Raw genomic sequence first — 14,725 nt, forward strand, 5'->3', positions numbered from 1 at the left:
TAGAATAACTGACTCAGCTCAGTGGTTTGCAGTGAGTTTTTTCATTTATGTAGCCTTAAAGCCATCAGGAATGTAATGTTTTATACTCCCTGATTTTTCCTGAGGATTTCAGAATGGCTGGATCTACATGGCATGTGAGCTGGAGGTCACAACTACTCTGAAGATTTGGTAGCTCCTCACACTGATTCCTAGAACTTCAATTCTTGCCTTGCAAAACTGCCTTCCTGATCAAGACACACGGTGTTGCTGGAAAGATGGGAAAGGATCATGAGGCCAAATCAGTCTGATACTGGCAGTGCACAGCACACCTCGAGTTCTCTTCATGAAAGCACTAGAAGGATGTTTGTTCTACAGCTGGCTTCAGGATGACTCTTGGACAAGCATCCTTACAGATGCATGCACAGCATAGCCAAAAGCCACTTCTCTTAACTGAAACTATATGAGAATTAATTTTTTAAAAGGTTTATTCTATCATCTAGTCTTGGTTATATGCCGAAATTATATGCAAACTTCTCAAAATGAACTGTCTAAATAAAATTTCCACCTACCATTAAATGCTCAACTTTCGTTCTCCTTGTTTTTATCATCACTTACAATTTCACAATTTCACAGTTTTCTCATTACCATAAAGTCTTTTGCTTTGGACAGAGCAAAATTCTAATTTCTAATTTCTAATACAGAAAACAAAAAACCAAAAAAACCTTGCAGCAATTAAGCTATAAAATTCAAACAAAAACCTATATCATCTTTAAAATGTCTTAAAGAAATACATGATGCTAACCAAATACTTGTTAATTCTTAACACTGAAATAATATATATCCCATGTCTTCATCTTCTCAAGGTACATCAAGGAGTCAATTTTCTGATATGGCAAAATAGCAAATTCCATAATAACAACAAGCTTGCCAAGACCTATACTAAAATTTATGTTTATGAATAATTATCCATATATGCAATGTTGCAAAAACTGAATTTAAATTATCAAAATTAGAAACAATGCATTTCATATACTTAAGAAACGTGTTCAGAAATAGATTTCCATGATTGTATCCTATATCCGAATTGGGCCAATTTGTAAGACAAATCTGGAATGTACTCAAACGAAGATGGCATCTGTCAAAGTCAATTTATCTGTGAAAATATGATTTAAAAGCAGTGATGGCAGTAGTCTGTTACCACTGATGATCCATCAGATACTCATTCCAACACCCATTACATCAGTTGTCAAATTGATACAAGCATATCATAAAAGAAGTAAATTATAGAACTGAGTGGTGTTAGCCAACTGCCAAAGCTATAGGAAATAATCAGAATGAATATAAACTCAAAGAGTAGAAAACAAAGGTAAAGCACCTTTGATTCCCTCTACAGAGAAGGTGAGCTATTATTTTTTATTGGTAAGGCAATGCAAAAAGCCCAGCATTCTCCAAACTTCTCTTAATCTGGGAGAAAGATCCTGGAACTAGGAGGCTGCAACCAGCAATCAGGATTGAGGTTAGCCTAAAATCATTCTAGGTTCATCACGGACTGCATCACTGGGATTTGGTGACCAGATTACCTGCAAGACCTTCAAGCACAAGAAGGCAATGATTTCACTAAGAAAATTAGGCTGCTTTTTCTCCAACTCAGTATCTTTCCCATAACAGATTCTATATCTTACAGATACTTTACTGCAATATGTTTCCTAACAGATATTAGATAATTTCAGTCTTTCTCCACAAAATTCCAGGTGACATTAAAAAGCTTACAATTCTGCATTGAGTGGCATTGTTTAGATGAACACCTTATTTCACTGACATATGATATTATTATGATTTAATTCTAATCAATTCAATGACAAGATTTTATCAAGTCTGATCCACTGAAGTCAGAGAGCCTTTCCATTGACACAAAAAATGGGAAGTGAAATTACTTAAATATTCTTGAAAGACAAAAAGTACATTTTTAAACTAGTACAATTAAAAAAAAAAGTACAATTTTAAACATTTTTAAATTTTGGCTGTCCCAGGAAAGGGATGTGCTGGCAAAATTTCTAGATATGCAGATATCTGTAAGTGGTGACAATACTGAAATAATGTTTCACAAATTTAATTTTATAACTTATAATGCTGCCTTACTCAGATGAAAGAAAAAAACCAAACTATCCTTGCATTAGTGGAATACGTCCAGTATTATGCAAACAAGACAAGGATAGACATTAGCAGAAGGTAAGCACTAGTACTATAGTGACTGAGTTTTATCCACGTACCAGTCTTTCAGTTTTAAGTGCAACTTCCTAAGAGTTTACACATATATGGATTATTTACATGAACCATCTGTATCCTGTCATTTACTGTAACACAAAGAATTTGAAGGGAAAATTTTGAATTTGCATCTCAATAGAAATGATAATGTCTGCTTAAAAAAAACCCATGGATCTATCTGAAAAACAAAACCAAACAAAATCCAACCAACCAAACAAAAAAAACAACCCCAAAAAATTACTACTGCCAAAGCAATGAAATACCAAAACTGATGTGAGTAGAAAGTTCATCACAAGAAAAAACCAAAGGTCCTTCTATTAATCTCTGGTGGTATTCAGCATGAAAGCTGATTTAAAGTCCTGGTATTTTTAACCAAAACCTACCTTGTTAGGTAAACCTGCTCCATGGAGACCATCCTGATTTGGACAGAATTTACAAACAGTGCCAATTTTTACATACATCAACTAGCAAGTGTTACCAAGACTTTCAAAATAACAGTTTGTGGGTGTTTTCGCCCATAGGAACAGTTCATTAAAAAAATGAAAATAAAGCAATAAAAATCAAATTAAACACCTAGACAAGAATAGGCTCTACAACAAATATTTAACGTATTATAAAGCACCACAGTGAGACCACCACCAACATTTACAGAAGCAGACTAAAGAACATTAACACGGATGATGTTCTCTTGTATTAGACATCTTATTTCATGGCTTGTGACCATTCAGGCAAACAGAAAACTTGAAAAGACAGTAATTCCCAGGTGCTTTATAACAGTTTAACAAAATGCAGAGATGATATCTATGCTGCTGTTTTATTTTGGGCTTCTGGAGGTTTTAAGTCTCTCTCTACTTCTATGCATACTTTTAAATTTCAGTATACTCCTCTGAGAGTGCAAGATGCTGTAAGCCATTTATTAACTGGGAGGAGCTGACTGGTACCTGTCATCCTCCGGAGATGCATGCTGGATATGAATCCTGGGACTAGTAGGTCGTCTCCTCTCTAGGGAGGGGGACCATCTACCCCTGTTTGCCCGTTCAATAAAACAGGAAAAAAATAGGATATTTAGTTTGTGATAAAATCAAATATATGGGATTTGGGACTGGAAAAATACCCCAAAAAGTAATGAAAATGTGTCATTTAATTATTTTTTTCTAGCAGTTTTCTAATCCCCAAGTACAGGGGATTCTTATGGCTGCTTACTGCAAAACATGACAGCTAAAACAAAGAGAATGTATGCCCAAAGATGCAGAATTTAGACTGATATAAACCTTTTACAGAGTGTGCCATTAAGTTTTCAAATGTTCTCAAATGCTAGACTATGTAAAAGCCTGTCATTGAAATAGAAAACCATAATTCCAAACCAGAAGAGCTTTTCAAAGACCATATGACAGTCATTCTCTGTCAGCTACTGGCTAGTATTTTGTTAAGCCCATCTCTCCTGGCTCTCTGTACTGAAAAATGCATTCTCAGTAAAAATGTAGGACTATGAATTATGAGAAAAATTCTGAGGCACAGAGTGACCCTTTTCTGGAATGCAATGAGAATACAGGTAAATTAATTAGCTACAACTAGACTACACACATTTGTGGAGAAGTACTGGGGTAATTTTTTTTTTTCATATAAAAATATATATTGAAAGTGTATGTAGCGAGCTTCCTCTTTTGTTCATTTCTCTGTATCACTGAAGTACATGTCAGCAGATTATGATGTATAATTAAATCTAACAAAAAGGATCTGAACTGTGAATGAAAACTGGTGTCTTACATGATTTATTTTTATTGAAAAAGCTCATTTAATTTAGAATGATATATGCTATACCTGTAGACTGGCGTTACTTATTTTGTTGGGGTGTTATGTAGTTGTAATAGTACAAGTGTACGTACAACAATTTACAAAATCAAAATATACTGATTAATTTACAAACAGCAAAATGTTTACATAAACTCTGCATGACTATCCAGTATTTCACTTTCTGAGGCATCCTTCCAGTCCATGTAATAAGGAAAAGGGTTTGATTTATGGAACATGCAAATAAAGGTTTCAAGGTTAGCATCACTTGAGCAGTTAGGCAAATCTTTCAAAAGTTTCAAGAGCAAATACGTTGTTAGTAGTTTTTTTTTTCTCTCCAAAGCAAGAGATAAAGAAAATGTTGATGCATCAGTGCACTCAGTCAAAGCCCTTAATATGCTGATATCCCCTACAAATATTGAACAGCATTTGATAGAATTAAGTTGGTCATGCAGTATGAAATTTGAGAACATGCTCTCTTTCACTGAATGTTGAATGACCATGAGCCATAGTGCAATGCAGACAAACATGCAATAACCTATTCCTTGGTTGAAAGAACTGGAAACACAATACTTTGCATACTAATGCAAACAGTTATTTTTTACTATATATTATTTTAAATGTAAATGGTGATATTCAACACAACTGTTAAAGGCATCCACTAGAAGCACCTAGTACTTCAGACTTACTAAAAAAGCTTAGGAAAATCAACCTGAAATCAGGACAGGTCTTAACTGGATCAAGTGGCGGTTCCAATTTCTCTGTTTTATATTTATGAGTAAGTACAAGGTAACTGTTCATCTTTGTACCTTGTTTAGGTGGTAGTGACCAGCTGAATAGCAAACATCCTGAAGATCTTTGAAATGTTTTGCTGCCTAGTGCAGCGAAGCACCACAGAACAAATCAAACACAGCCACAAGGCTGTATTTTGCAGATATGCTGACCCTGTTGTACATGTACTAATCCCCGGGCTGCGCTTCTCAGTTTTATTTGCTCAGATCTCAGGACCAAAGCATACAAGCAGTACCAACCTATACAACTGCTCTTGTGCTAAATGATAATACACACAATAAGTGTTTGCAACATAAGAAACTTAGAAGGTAAATAAAAGCCACACTACTTATTATTAAGTAACTACCACTGGCTGCAATCTTAAATCAATCTGGGGAAGATGCTGTTATGCTGAGAAACCACTGCTCAATCAGTTCAGATATTGCACTTGAGTCTCATGCCTTCTTGCTTTCCTGACTGAAGGCCAGGTATTGCAAATCAATTTCTCTCTTCTAAAGAAATGGAACCCAATTTAAAAAGGAAAAAAAGCCGATAGAGTGAAAAGGACAACTAAAAAAAATCATACTATAGGAAGTAGTAGCTGCAAAAACATTTTCAATGGCATCAGAGGACATGTATGACTGTTATAAACTAACATATGCCTTGCAGATCACCACAGGACCCTCAACAACACAAACATTTTGAAAAAAACAGCTTGGAATAAATGGGTGCAGGGAGGATGAGGCAGGCATGATGCAAATGTACAGCTGTATTAGTAGGAGCTGGATGGTTTTGAGTATCCTAGTGTATACTGTGCCAAAGAGAAACATATGAGGGATTAAGCTCTGTACCAAAATATCCCATTTACAAAAACACTTCAGCAGGCCTGTGCCAGGGCAAGGTCAGTTTGCCAGTCAAGTTATATGGAACTTTCCTTGCTCAAATGATGAAGCTTATAGTAGGAAAAAAGGAATGTCCTTTTTGTTATTATTGTTTTATATTTATTTTAGTGTAACTAACAAGACTTATATATGCCATATTCATATACACCACTGAAAGTAATTTTTCTGCTGGTATATGTGGGCCAACATGACTTTTACTGTCAAAGCAGCATTTTAAAAACCAGTAATTACTCTGACCATTCTAAATGACATGACTGATGTTGTATAGAGTCTAAGGATCAAAACCATTTCTGACAAATCACTGACACAAAGAAACAGGGCTCTACTGTCCATCAGTTACACACAGCCATACTATTTTGTTAGAAAAAAAGCTCAAGCAGACCATTTTAACTTTTGATCTCTAATACAATCTAATTCATACCCTCTGATACAAAACATCAGGGGGAATAAGTAGAAATAATTTTCCTACGGTTAGAAACCATATCGTGTTTCTCTTTGCTACAAGCAGCACCAACTCTACACCTGATGGATGTTTATTTAATTTCTTCACACTTTCCAGTAATGTAGTCAAGTCAACCTTTTCCATATTTCATATTACAGTGTTCCATTACACTTGCTTTCAAAAAAGCTTTCCTAGCATTTAAGATGAACCTGTCTTACTGCATTTTAAGTAGGTAAGTCCCTTATACTCATTTTGTCCAGCACAGAAGCAAAGTGCTTTCTACATACCTTTAACTTAATTCTGCATTCTTCAAACTAAGATTCCTGTATCAATACAGGCAACTGATCACTAATCTCATGTTAAAGTGAAAGCAGATATGTTCAACAGTGGAGAATTAAGTCTTTTAAAATTAGCTTCCCCAAACCAAAAATATTAATTTGGTGGGGTTTATACATTAAATATAACATCTTCCTTCAAAAATTGGGCTGTATTGGAAAAACATAATCTATACCAGAAATAAAAGAGATATGTATGTCCTAAATTCTCTGTCAGACCCACACAGATCTTACTGTTTTCAACAAAACCATCATGGAAAATCTGAATATTAATTTCCTAAAAAAGAGCTTTTTTGCACCCTCATGAAGGATCCCAAGACAAAAGCACCTATTTAGGACTTCTAAAAGCAAAGAAGTCAAAGTTTCATAGTGATGGACAATTGTTCTGGATCAAGCCCACAGATTATTGGCAAAACCACCTTTCGGAGCAGTAGAGGCCATATACACAGACTAAACACTTTCTTTACGAGGAGCTCATGAAAAATGCTGCAGATTCTGTGTAGTAACTATTGGACAGAGGTTGCTGGACATGAATTGTAAAGACATAACAGAACTAGTTAACATCAGTGACAGGTGTGGTTTTGTGTATCATATTTTAACTAGACTTTTTACAATTGCCAGTTACTGTTTCATTGAATATTCAACTTGATGGGTGGCATCTTGAAATAAAAGTACAAAACACACTGTTCATGCACCCACGCTATTAGATTAGATAGCTGCTTATAGATGAACACAGCTGTATATATCTGCGCACTTAGTTATTATGCCACATCCCTGGAAGTGTTCAAGGCCAGGTTGGACGGGGCTTGGAGCAACCTGCTCTAGTGGAAGGTGTCCCTGCCTGTGGCAGGGAGGATTGGAACTGTATGATCTTTAAGGTTCCTTTCAAACCAAACTGTCCTATGATTCTGTGATTCTACAATTAATACGATGCTACTTCTTCCCTTTTTTTTTTTTTTTTAAATCTATAATGATATTCTGTATTTCATTCCGTGGCCTTATTTCTATCATACTTCCTTTTTTAAAAAAAGAAAATAACCATGTATATATTATCTGTGTTATCTTTACTGAATTTTAAAAAGCATAGATCCATCTGAGATCTCAGCGGAATATTAGTCACTCTGCAACAAGGGCACAATTTGAGAAAAGTAAAGTTCCAATCAAGGATCAGTGGAGAGTGGGAAGGAGGGAAAGGGAAAAAGGGAAATTTCACAAAAAGCTTAGGAAAAACCTTATCTCAAAGATAAAAGTATGGTCTTATTGCCTTTCTTCACTGGTCCTCTCATAATGAAAATGATGCAACTGTTTTAAGCACCACACTCTGGGTTGACTGACAAAGCAGCTTTGCTGCTGTAGTTAAATATGTATTTCACAGATGATATTGTAATTCCACCATATTCCCACCCAATGGGAGCCTATTATTGTCTTTAGTGAAGCTAAATTTTCACTCTAAAATGGTGTAGTTCTAAGCCAAAAATTCATCAGGTGCTGATGAAAAATTCCCTTGTGGAAGAATCCAGCTGTCAAATACACCAGCAGTATTTGGTGTATTCGAACCAATATATTGTGAAATTAAAAATTCAGAGAGCATCCATAAAATGTCTGCATGATGTATGTGACACAACAATACTTCATTCAAATTGCAAACCTATCTTCTTGAGACTTAGGCGAGCCTTAATATAATGTCACAGAGTGAAAAAAACTTTATGCAGTGAAATGCCTTGTAATTGCAAAAGCAGATGCAGCAGACTAGATTGAGAAAGCAATGAAGTTTGGCTGTTTTGTAGAAAATACATGACTATGCAAAGTAAAGTTCTGGTTTGAAAGATGAGAGTTTTATCACAATTTATGAATTATGTCAGCGCCTTATGAGCATTCCACAGAACAGGCAAGAAACAAACATAATACTTTTTAGCAAATGATGATGAAGATCAACAACCAAGTGGTACTTTGTCAAAATACTTAACACTGCAATGCTATTATCAGCATACTGAGGACTTTTGTTAACAATGACATCAGCTTGCACTAAAACAAGGAAAGAAGCCAGAAGCATTTATAAACTCCAACACACAGCTTATATGACACACATAAATATAGGAGCCAAAATGCCTACAAATACCAAAACAGACATGAATGTGCAAGAATGTGGAGTACTTCTATGAAGGAAAACAAAACTGATAAAAATCACCAGCACAGATGACAAGAAATTCATAAGTTTTTATTTTATACCTTTCTCGTTCTGGTGAATGCAAACTAGTATCTGGTCTCAAGCAGTTGGTACTAGCACTCCTAGCCCTGTCAAGGGAGGGCTGTAGTTCACTAGTGCCAGTGCATTGCATCCAATGGTAGAAGAGAAAGAAAAAGAAAACAAAGAAAGGAATACAATGTTAGATATTAACTCATAAAATAATGCTACCTTTACAGAAAATGTAGAATCATAATGATTTAATTAAGGAAAACATAAAAGAGCTGACTGGATGATGGTGCCAAGTTTTGTTTAGAAAATAAAAGCAAACAAAAGACTGCTAGAAATTTTTTGCCAAGAATGTTGAAATGTTTAAAACTGAATGAGACAGAACAACATCCACTTGTAAGAAAGTGGAATGAGAAATATCAAACTATAAATTTAAATCCTTATTAACAGCAGTAAACTTTAAGCCACCATAAAAGGATGTGATACACTATATATTATATGAACATGCTTTTCAGTGAAGCTCATATATTCTGCAAATTCATATTAGATACCAAACAGGAGGGGGCATCAATCCTCAGTTTCTTACCTAACCAGCAGATCATCTCCAAATTTCGGTATTCGTGAATTAAGGCAATCATGAAGGAGTGAAATATCCTGTCTAATCACGAATTTGGTCTTAGCACATGCAGGAAGAGTTGAGCTTTGTAAATTAAAGTTATTTGAACAAAATGAAAATAAATTTGACATGTAACTAAAATCTTACACATAAACAAAAGAATGTAACAAAAATATTCAACATATAATTTTAACAGTGAAGACAACTCTACCTAATACAAAGTGGTTTGGATTGGGTTTTATTTGTAATGTAGGGGTTAATTTAAATGGTTATATGAAGTTATTAGGATTATATCCCTTACTCAGCTATGGAAATGTATGAAACATTTATATTTTTTTGTTTAACAAGGCAAAACTATTTTTTTTTTCTAAGGAACTAACTACTTAAAGGGGATTCTAAACACTTCTTACCTGTATAGGTTCCAACGAGTACCATTTTCTAGTAAAGGCATCTTGGGTGGCAATGTTTTATAGTGCCTAGCATAACTTCTTGAATGTGGTAGAAAAGAAAAGGAAACAGAACAACACAAAAACATGCCAGAAATAAAAAGACAGGTAATGGTAAGCCAAGAATGACGAGAACATAAAATAAATGCCTAATGTTCTACTACATTTAATAGCTGTATGAGTAGATATCTAAACATATGTTTTTCTTCACTACTGTGACAGCTATCCAGGGGACAAATTTTTGTATTTACTTTTTTGCTAATAGAGCCCATGAACTCATGACAATACAACTCAGACCTTTTCCTTGTAATGAAAGTAACCTAAATTCCATTTATAGAGATTTTTAACTAAAATATACAAGCTATTGTAAAGGATTAGGTTGATAATAAACTTGCTCTTTATTTTTCTCAGTAATGCCTTACTTCTTAGACCTAAAGAGATTTTTAACCTCTTCAACAGCTAAGCATGAAAAGCTTGCTAAAACAGTGATATATAGTATCACAAAATTATAGTTGCATTAATATCTGGCATTTTTGAAAGTGGAAATCTTTTGGAAGTGGTGTATAAGCTCCAAAATCTAGCAGTAATTAAATGTTATTAATAATAAGCTAATTAAAAATCCTATGAGATCTTCTACATGAGCCAGCACAGCAGCACTCCGAGATGTTACATGACAACTGTCTAATATCATCACTTACAGTAAATGAGATTTTAGAAAAGGAAATGTTTGCCTTATCCAGCTCCACCCAATGAACACGGGAGAAATTCAAAGGCAGACAGTGGCTGCTGAATGGGAATCATGATCATTAAATACTTAAGGGTTCAAATAACCAAGTCCTAACAATTCTCCACATACCCTACCAAGACACAGCTGGGGTGCTATTACAGCAGAGCCAGCAGCCTTGAGGATTTCAAAGCTTCAAGAACAGGCTGCCCTAATAGGACATCTGATTCCTGTTAGGCTTGGACCTAGGCATTGCAGTTACACAGTACAAACCCAGCTGTGTCATAGACTGATGAAACAACTCTCTGCCTGGAAACTCTAGTGCTTGTAAAAACCCTGAGGGATTTAACAGAGGAGCTTTGGCCCTTCTTATACAGGTTTAGCAGTCATCACTGCTGACATCTCTATCAGAGGTAACTGTGATGTTGTAAAGCTGGAATAAAGGAATGGTTGTCCATGAGATCAATCCTGGCATACTAGCAAATATTACTAATCAGAGTGGGTTTGACCCTAAGACATGGAATGCGACAACCCATGGTTTATGGCATAGGTACACGTCCTTCCACCATTTCTGCTGTTAGTCAATAATTGTATACAGATGGACAGGATGGACAGCTAGGACTAATACTGTGCTAAACTGTTGTATTAAACTAACCATGTATCTTAACTTTGCAGCTTGCACTATCTCATACTAATACGTCTTTCATTTAACATGAAACCCTTAACATTTCCTTCCCATTTTAAGCTGAAGCTGTCTCAATAGTTAATTTAAACATTATTCAGCAATCTGTCTAGAAACAAGCATAAAGCCTTATAATATCTCTAATGTGAATAAATGTCAGGCCTCTGCAAATGAGAAACAAAAAAAGATGACAACCAACGCACAGATAATTTTTTGTTGAAAGGGTTTATTAGACTATTTAGTCAAGGATGGATACTGGCAATTTTCTGGGTATTATTCAAACTTGGATCATGCTGCATAAGCCTGAGAGTTAAATTTAAATATCTAATTATTGTCTACTATTGCCCTTATGTTCACCTTCAGTACCTTATTAAAGGTACCATTCTCTTTTATGGTATACCATTACTGTTAAAGGGGTGAATTTGTTACTTTTCTTGATCATAAACAAATAACAGCAATAATTACAGTAAGGAAAAAGGCAAGAAAGAGCTGTAGGCTCTGAATTCAGCGTAGCTTTTACTTAAGCCTACTGCTACCCATGGACAAGTTTTAGCTGGTTAACTAGCCAGACTGGTTAGAAGATTTGTAAAACTATTGGAAATCTATAGTGGCTGGGCAAAGTGCATCTGAAGTTCATAATACAGTATTTACTGTGTTATGTGAATAAAGTGAGAATTTAAGCATTGATATTGAAGAATTCTAATGAAAATTATAATCTTTAAGAGGAAAAGGAAAAAGCACAGAGCTGGGGCAGGGAGGGGTGTGAAGCTATAGAAGATGCAGCAGAAAGAGAAAGGCAGGAGGAGGCAGGAAAAGACAGGAGAAGGAAAGGAAGGATGCAGGAAAAATTACTATTTTATGACAATAAACAGACATAAAATAGCAGGGTGTGAAATAAATTATTAACCTTTAAAACCTAAAATATTGGGGAAAAAGCTTTTTTACCTGCAGTATGACAATGAAACTCCTTTTACTGAGAATAAAGACTTGAATTTTAATTTAACAGCTTCACTGATAAACAGATTTTTCGGGAAGTTTTTGTAATTATTATTTTACCTTTATACTACTGTGCGTTAAAACAGAACCCTATCACACTGTCTTTGCTGCTGTTTCAAATTCAATGAAGAGAATTAAATCAACCCAAGGCATATAAAAAAAAAAAACTCCTCTGCAAGGGAAATGTGACACAAAATAAATGAGTAAGTACATTAGACAACATGGTTTTAAAAGTTTGACAGTTTCAAACATGCAGCACCGACACAAAGCTCTTAGCAACACCCAGGTTCTGAACAAAAAAAATGGTTAACTACTTGGTTGAAGCAGTTGAATGGTTGACTACTTCATCTACAACCTACATTTTTACTGATTCTAAATGGAAGATTTTCTACACAATCATCTGACTTGTATTTTTAACAAGGTTAACAGACATGGTGGAAAAAAAAAGAGGTGGGAGTGGAGGCAGAATTAGATTTGTTAGATAAAGATATTTCAGTCCTGTTTAATTTCATAACACTGGGATAAGTTGAAACAGGGAGCTCCAAACTCTTCCCCAAGAGATTACTGACAACTGAACATGAGCCCAAACCACAAAGTTTATGCCTGGATCTAATTTATATCACAATTTGTAGATGCAAAACCAAGTAATATAAGACCCCTCAAATCTGGGGCTCCAATTGAGCCGTCATTAATCAGCATTTTTTCCTCTACAAGTGACCAAAATTAGCATGAGATTAGTTGTCACAACAAGTAAAGATTGTTGGCTTGTGTGTGGCTGTAATATAAACATAAAAATGCAAGTAAGAGAAAACATAAAAATAACCAAAAAGAATTGTTTGAAATTATAACAACACTGTCATGCATTGGGAGATTGGGACTTCTGTGACTAGACAGAAAATCTACCACAAAATACAACCGCAAAATCAGAATTTCTTCAACTGCTTTAATCCTTTCTACTAAAGTTCACAAACATATATACACATCTGAATCTGATGTGAAACAGAAAAGAACAACTGACACCGGGATCACAATGTACTAGGAAGTTCTTTACTTACTGAGACTAAATACCACCATGGAAAGAAGTTGGGTACACACAGACAACTAACCACATGTGTTCATGATTACCAAATTCCTGTATTTACCTGATGGTATGTAGGCACTCTGCACTTCTTCCTCGTTTTGCTCTGGGCAGCATAAGAAGCTCACTGCACAGACAGGATGGGTGGTGAGTGAAACAGATATAATTATGAAGCATTAGATGACATGGGTTATGCCAGTGATGCGCAAATGAAAACATAAAAAGAAACAAGAAGCTTCCAACCAGATAGTCTGATAATGTTCAAACCCAGATGCACTTCTCAAAGAATATGAGCCAAAAAATGCCTGTGATAACTACATTTTCAATAAATATCTTTTATTGAAAGGAATTTGTGGCCCCTAATTTTGTGGGATTTCTCCTTCTAAAATTCAAAAGTACTTTTTCAGAGTTCTTCATGACAAAAGTAGTCCATAAAACAACTGCATTTCTCTAATAACCTCCTTTCTCATCAACTAATTAATGAAGAAATACTTAAAAAAAAAAAAAAAAGAGAATTAGGCTGCTGTTGGGTTTTGGTTTTTGGGGTGGTTTGGGTTTTTGTGTGTGTGCTTATTTTAATTCCTCAGCCACAACACCACACATGAAAAAGCAGGAAGGGCTTGCCACTAACTTGCTGAAGATTGGTTTATGGGAAGACAACCAGTAACCCTTTTGGGAAAAGCAAAAATATATGTTCACTGGAAAAATTACATTTGGCCAAATATAAATTCTGACTCATAGCTCTTGACAGTATTATGTAATGCAATCCTAAAGAAACAAACAAAAAAAAAATGCTTATCAGCTGTCACAGGTTTTGTTTCTTATTGTTTCCAACTGAGAAAATCAGCCATCTATTCTATTTTTTGTTTACTGTAACCAACACATACTACAGCCAGCAAGATGGTAAAATTAATACATATTTATGCCTATGGTAAATATGACTATGATATGAAATATACCTTGAATTAATCCGCTAGTTTTATGCACTTAAACACATTCAGAAAGACCAAGCTCCAAAACTTCTCATCATCATAAAGACAAAATCAAAGCTAAACTTCATGGAAACATGCTATTTTAAAAGAAGCAGGGAATCATATGAAGTACTATGGTGACAAAGAGAGAAAAGATTACAAAATACATAAAGCAGCAGTTGTTCAAGGTGTTTTGTGCTTCATGTCATTGTAAAATGACCAATTTAATTGATGCAGTATAAGTAGTATTTCTCTAAAATTCAAGACTGGGCATCTGGAAATAATGGCTTGTGAGCCACATGTGAGATTTAACTTTGCATCTGGAGCCACTAGCCTGATTTTGATGCAACAAAAGGTATTAAATTGAACTTTCTTTTTTTTTTTTTCTAAGAAAACTTCCATTCATAATCTCAGAGGACTGACAGAATTTATATTTATATTTATGTTTCCAAATTACAAATAAACACGCATTTTAGGGAAAAAGTTACCGTTTTAACAGTTGTGAAGTAGATGCAAAGTCCACACTAAATCAT

At 34.9% G+C, this 14,725-nt stretch overlaps 1 protein-coding gene across 32 annotated transcripts in view; it reads right to left on the minus strand.

Annotated features, from left to right (window-relative positions):
* Positions 1–14,725, minus strand: part of RIMS1 (regulating synaptic membrane exocytosis 1) — a 309,338-nt gene that overhangs the window by 93,174 nt on the left and 201,439 nt on the right. For 17 of the 32 annotated variants that reach the window (XM_030490059.1, XM_030490038.1, XM_030490063.1 and 14 more), the window contains 3 exons: positions 13,286–13,348; positions 8,715–8,804; positions 3,186–3,269 (listed from right to left, as the gene is read on the minus strand). The exons of 6 other annotated variants lie outside the window; for them this stretch is intronic. In XM_030490059.1, coding sequence (XP_030345919.1) covers positions 3,186–3,269; positions 8,715–8,804; positions 13,286–13,348 — 237 coding nt within the window. The remainder of the gene's footprint in view (positions 1–3,185; positions 3,270–8,714; positions 8,805–13,285; positions 13,349–14,725) is intronic. 9 more of the 32 variants (XM_030490062.1, XM_030490061.1, XM_032920015.1 and 6 more) reach the window with 1 other exon arrangement.

Source organism: Strigops habroptila, chromosome 6 (assembly GCF_004027225.2).
Source record: "Strigops habroptila isolate Jane chromosome 6, bStrHab1.2.pri, whole genome shotgun sequence".
In the NCBI taxonomy this organism is placed as follows: domain Eukaryota; kingdom Metazoa; phylum Chordata; class Aves; order Psittaciformes; family Psittacidae; genus Strigops; species Strigops habroptila.